General features: G+C 44.6%; 1 protein-coding gene across 3 annotated transcripts in view; it reads right to left on the bottom strand.

The window, feature by feature from the left end:
- The window catches only part of Mettl24 (methyltransferase like 24), a 119,732-nt gene that overhangs the window by 49,647 nt on the left and 63,618 nt on the right, over positions 1-6,467 (bottom strand). For 2 of the 3 annotated variants that reach the window (XM_005363557.3, XM_026787323.1), the window contains one exon: positions 5,901-6,129. In XM_005363557.3, coding sequence (XP_005363614.1) covers positions 5,901-6,129 — 229 coding nt within the window. Of the gene's footprint in view, positions 1-2,944; positions 3,297-5,900; positions 6,130-6,467 lie in introns of those variants that run through there. The other variant, XM_026787322.1, reaches the window with a different exon arrangement.

Raw genomic sequence — 6,467 nt, 5'->3', positions numbered from 1 at the left:
AAGGAGAGAGAGGAAGAGAGAGAAGAAATATTTACCAATCTCAAAGTCTTAAACATTTTTCCCAAATTTTCATAACTTTTCCTTCCATGTTTACTACTATCTTTTTTTAAGTTAATGTCTCAGCTTTGACTAGAGAGACCTCCTTTCACAATAGGTGATGGCTAATGCAGACCCATAACTGGCTGGAGTGTCAAGTACACATGACTGTGAGTGCTTAGCTGTGGATAAATCACATCTATTAACCTCCCTGCCTCCAAGGCTCAGGGAGCATCACAGAAGAGCAGACAGAAGACTTCCTTCTTTTTGCCTGCATGTATGTCTGTGCAAACAAATCAAGCCTCTGTACCTCTTCTTTGCTGTGAACTGTTTCTCGTCGCTGTTTTCTCTATTATTTTTGTCTTTAGTATTTATAACATTTTCCCCCCAGTGGATCCAATCTGGAGCCTTGTGCTTACTTGGTAAGCTCTCAACCACTAAGTATATTAGCCCTTCAAATGTTTCTTTATTTCATTAAAAAGAAATCTTCTAAACCATTTCAATAAACTTCATTTGCAAAAACTTGCAAATAAAAATATTACATATCAAAAATGACCAGATCCAAAGTCTACTCACATCAATGACCCTTTCTACGGTCCTCACAGCCATTCGGAAGCTGCGTGCGCAGCACAGAGGAGAAGAATTGCTGTTTGATTTCAGAGCCCATGTTCCCTCAAACAACACAAACCATAGACAAAAACTGATGCTCTAGAAAGCTCTCGCTTGGGCAGGCAGAAACTATGGTTCTCTTAGAGTCCAAGGGGACACTGGGCTGGATGAATAGTGGCAGGTGGAAGCAGGGACAGAGACCTGAGCTGACAGGGAGGAGGCCGAGTCCCTCAAGAGCTACCTGACCAGACAGCCCAGCCCGGGGGTGGACATCTGCTCATGGGAAACAGATTCCAATTAATTCTCAGCGGCTTATTTATTCTCTCTGTGGCACAGTATTTACTTTCTACACAGTCACCAGCAAAGCTGTTCCATGCCCCAAGGCAGGAACGAATTCTCTTTCAACCACGTCCGAAGGACCAAGTGCCCTTTAGCTTCACACAAAGCTTTTGCGAATAACTCTTGCCTGAAATTAGTTGTACTTAGCAACGTCCAGATGCATCTACGGCATAGTCTCCCTGAGAACAAAGAAAGAAAAGTCGGCATTCTCTGTAATATTTGGTTAAAAGTCACAGGCAATGTGGATCACGAGTCTTTAAATTCACTGCAAGAGATGAAGTGACAACCCCTTGCCAGGCTTTCGACTGCAGACTTCCACACTGTTCTCAGATCTAATTCTCCAAACAAGACACACTTAATGAAAGCCCGTGTTCTTTAAGATGATCAAAGACCAGCTGACTTTTCCAGGGCCAAATGCTAACAAGCTAACTTGTGGGTCAAGTCTTGATTAAGGCCTTCGTTGAGGTAAGCACCCAGGAAGCTGCCTTTCCTTCCTATCAGCAGTGGGGTCAAGACTGCCGGTCATAATAGGGAAGATACAGACCAGGAGAAGCCATCCCGCCCTCTGGGGGTTATGTATTGTTGGATAAAGTGCACCAAAGAACGAAATTTTGTATGAGATCTTTGTCATAGGCTTGATTTGTTTGCTTGTTTTTTTTTTTTTTTTCAAATGACTGGAGCTGTCAGGAGTGAGCTGATCAGCTGCATGACTGACAGCCGTCAGACAGCCCTTTTCTGTTGCTACTGGGGTTGCTAAGGAGCCCAGTAGGGGATGACTCCAGGAGCATAAAGAACTGAGTTTGAATGGGAACCAGTGCTACTGTCTCCACCGTTCTCAGATCCAGTGGGGCTGGAAACCACATTGGTACCATCCCACCAGAGACGGCGGCAACTGCAGCTTCAGCACAATTGTCATGGCAGTCATGGGCGCTGTCAATCAAATAGCTCTTACTTGTGTGATTTCTCTGACTGTTGTCATGGTAGCTCTGTTTTGACGACCTCCTGGCGCTCAGGGAGGCTCCTGTCCAGCCACAGGTGCTCGAGGAGGTCTCCTTCCCGCAATATAAACCAACAGTAGCTTTCAGAGCCACTACCCCAACCATGGCTTTTTGCTTTGAAAAAAAAAAATGCTTCATTTATTAAGAGCCACTCCAGGCTCCTTGGAAATGTTGTTTCAGCCATGGAGCATCAGGTGAACGGTCACAGCCACTCCAGAAGTCACCCAACACCTGCAGTCAGGTTGGGCACTGATTGCCTCCGTGACAGGCCCAGTACGATTTTTGCAGACTGTGTGACAGAGGGTGCTGTGGACAGAGGGCTGTGAGCATGCGTGTCAGGCTGTGTTAGCAGCCCGCCTCTCGCTCTTCTGATGAGATCTCCCCCCAGTACGGTCCTACCACGCTGCAATACTAGGCATCCACAGAGCACCTTTCCTGAAGAGTCATATTGCCTACCTTGTGGTCTTTACGTTGGAGAGAATGCAACTCCCTGGGCTCAGCCTCAGGCATCCCCAGTAGTAACTAGGGGCAGCAGATGAGTTCCAGAGGATGGCCGGGAACCTAGGCTGGAGCAGACTGAGACAAGGGCAGACTGCAGAAGTGTCTCTATGGAGAACTGAGACTCTGGGGTCAAGACTCAAGCTGGGGCAAGAGAAAGACTATGGAAAACTGAGAACTGGAAGCACTTCCGGCGCCAGTCACTGCAGCCCACAGCCAGGGAGTGCAGTACCCTTGGTTGCTGCGGGGAAGCAGAGCTGGATGCAAAGAGCAGAGGCTCCCCATCCCCGAAGCCCAGAGCTGCTGGCACCAAGAGAGCTGCAATTTAACAGCCACATCTCCCCCCACAAACTTGGCAGAAGAACCTTTAGCTGACTGCTAACAATAAGGATCGTAATTTATCATTTCCAAGCCCGGATCATGTAGGAAATGCTGAGTATGCGATGAAGAGTTTGGGGGAGAAAAACCACACAGTAAAATTAATAAGAGCAGAATCCTCTAGTTTAATCTTCATCGGCTCTTGAAAAATTCACAGACTTAGTTAACATCAACAACCACTGCAGCACGGGCTAGACAGTCAATCATCCCCAGCGAGCCTGGGTCTAGGTGATGTTACTCCCTGGCAGACAGGGCTTCTGGTCCAGGGCTGCCTTGCTGATGCAGCTGCTTCTGCATGATGCTTTGCAAAGGCTTTGTTGATTTATAGTCTGAAGTTAAAATTAGCAAAGAGTTTCTACAGCAGCACACGAGCCATATGCATCTTTCTGTCACTCTCTCCAAATACTGCCGACATTTGCTCTCACGCCCCTCACTTGACTAGAAACCAGGTTTGGATGCAGAGAAGGAAAAAAGAAAGAAAACAGGCAAATATGAAAATCATCACAAAACCACATGAGATATTTTAAAGTCATCAAAGCCCTGTGTGGCTTCTACTGCCGCTTTCAGAAGCAAGAGACAAAGGGGTGGGAATACCGATCTTTCGAGTGTTTTGCTCTCTCCGCCTCCCCTGCCACAGTCATGCCCTGTTTATCAATGTCTGCACACACGGGGAGGAACAAAAACAGACCACGCTCTCTCCAGCCGCAAATGAGGTTTCCTTTCATCTGGCACTGCGTAGCCCTCGCAGAGTGTTTCCAAGGGAAGCAATAATTCAATGGTGGCTTAGTTTTTGTTGTTTCTGTTTGAAAGTATTCAGCCAAAGAATCTCTGTGAAGGAGACTGATGGCTCTTCCATCCCTCAACAGTGAATTTTCCTTGAAGCATCAAATCCATACCTGGCAATTCTGAGGCAGATTCCTTTCATTATTATTACTGCTTTTAAGAAAAAATAAACCACTGTAGGAACAAAAGCAACCCTTGATCTCTCCTCTTTAAGTATCCTTGTAAATGCTTCTGCTATCCAGGGGCAAAATGCTCCATGATACCCCCAGCATAAAGGTTGGCCCACTACAGCTCCCAGAGAGCTGGTTGCATGCAGTTCAACTCTGTGTCTCATTATCCTAAAATATACTCTCTGTAGGAAATGTGCTTGGATGAATTACATGCACACATAATTTTTTTCAAAGCCTCATTTTATCCTCATCTCTAGCAAGTCTTTTGCTAAAATGTATTGAAGAATGCACAAAGGGCTTTGACCTTAACCTCCTTTGCCTACTCAGTCTTGTCTCAGAAGAGCGAGGGTGTGCAGGACTAGCAAGTGAGCCACAGAGAGCAGCAATAAAGCTCTTTTCTGAACACAGAGAGGTTCCACTCTGCGGAAAATCTAGACTTGACAGATTGGGAACCTGGTTTGTGCTTTTCATCAGTAAAGAAAAACAGGTTTGCAAAAGTAGGAGTGGCAAAAAAGAATAAACTAGAAGTGAATTCTGAAAAATGCCTCCACTTCTCACACTTATTAAAAATTTAGTAGCCCATGAAAAAAAAGTTCTATTCAGAGATCTTACTTGAAATATTGTAACCAGGAAGCATTAAGCTTTCTCACTGTTGAATGTTGGTTGCTCTTAGTGGCAGGAACAAAGTACAAATGGCTAGCTAGTCCTGTGTTAGAAGAACAATAACTTCCTCAAGGCTGTTCTTGGAAAAGTTTTGACTGTCTGATTAAAGGGAGTGTGCTGGCTAATTTTGGGTCAACTCAACACAGGTCATTTGGGGAAAGGAAACCACAACTGAGAATATGTCCCCACAGTGACCTGTAGGCAAGCCAGTGTGCATTTTCTTGATTGACGTTGCTGTGGGAGGGTGCAGCACACTATGGGTAGTGCCATGGCTGGGCTGGTGGTCCTGGGTTCTATAGGAAGGTGGGCTGAGAAAGGCTTAGGGTGCAGGCCAGTAAGCAGCATCCCTCCGTGGCCTCTGTTCACATCACCTCCTACCTGCAGGCTCCTACCTTGCATTTCTACCCTGACTCCCCTGAATGATGAACTCCAAGCCGTAAGAGGAAATAAACCCTTTCCTCCCCAACTTGTTTTTGATCATTATGTTTTATTATGGCAATTAAACCCTAACTAAGACAGGTTTTTATTTTTCAAAGGAGAGGAGAAAGAGGAGGAGGAGAGAGGAAAGGGGTAATCCACAGGGCAAGTCCTTTTATTACAGATCGAGAAGTCAATTCAAACTTAAAATCCCCCACACCTTGTCTCACAGATGGGCTCTTATTTTGACATGTTTTAAATTACATGACACCTCATGGCACCATAGGCTAGGACAGGTCAAATTCACTTAAGGAGAGATGGAGACAAAAAAAAGGTAATTGCACCCAGAACCACCCCTTTAGTGTCTGCTTCAAAAATGCATCAGCTGGGGTATATTAAGCTAAAACTTGGGATCAAGGAACACTGTTCGAAGATTGAGTTTCTTTATGCTGTTCCTCCACAATAGGGTATTTGCAGATATTTCACATGCTTTGACATAATTATATAAGTTGCAATGTACACGATGTCCATTCATTTTTGGAAAGTAGATTTTACTCAGAGCTACATGTGGGTTTTGGACTTTAAGAGCCAAAATGTCTCAAAATAGCCAGTAACTTGAGAAATGTAAAAGCCAGTGTTTTTCCAAACATAAACATAAGAAGGATTATTTTTGTATATTCAAGGTTGAAATAAGCAGTTTAGTTTTCTGGAACTTTTAGATAAACTCCTAAGTATGCTGAAGTCTCTGTGAGAAGTAGCTTCTTAGTCTCTTGTCTCAACTTGGCCATTCTTAACATTCCTTAGGAGCAACGAAACTCTGCAGTTCAGTGTCAACAGCTCAAGAATCCCCCGACGTGGCTACAGGTCAGCTCTATGAACAATGGACAGCGACCAGCAATATTGGAAATGGGACCTTCAGCTTCCCAGCATTATTAGCCATGCTTTTCATTTTCCTAACTGATGGGTTTATTCGCTTTATTTAATTGTGAATTAAAACGGGAAGTCTCACCTTGTGATGCCCAAATTCATTCAAAATGCTTCCCAGTTTTCTGGTGTTGCTACGTGGCTTTTGAGCAGCCACAGCTGGATGTGGATCCCTCCAGTCGATGGACAAACGGTGATGCCAGAGGCGCTGGCTCTCCAGAATGTGGGCTGATTTGACACTAGGATCAAAACGATGTACCTCACACCCATCATTGGCCATGCTCACCTCAAAGTCCGTGTCGTCATTCCCCAGCCTAGAGACCAGAGGAAGAAAATAAAAACAAAAAAATTCAGTGAAGAAAAGTTAGATGAATAAATTGACAACTCTAATGGCAGTTTTCCTAGTTTCTGCTTTAGAACATGTCTAATGTACACATTCAATGAACTTCACATACACATACTCTACACACATATGCATGTTCTACACACATATGCATGTTCTACACACACACACATTCCCTACAAACACACACACATGCCCTACACACACATGCATGCTCTATACACACATACACATGCCCTACACACATATGCTGATCTATACACACATACACATGCCCTACACACATATGCTGATCTATACACACATACA

This window comes from Microtus ochrogaster, linkage group LG9, assembly GCF_000317375.1.
Source record: "Microtus ochrogaster isolate Prairie Vole_2 linkage group LG9, MicOch1.0, whole genome shotgun sequence".
Lineage (NCBI taxonomy): Eukaryota > Metazoa > Chordata > Mammalia > Rodentia > Cricetidae > Microtus > Microtus ochrogaster.
Note: the sequence above shows the minus strand (reverse complement) of the source record. Positions and strands in the feature narration are given on the sequence as shown.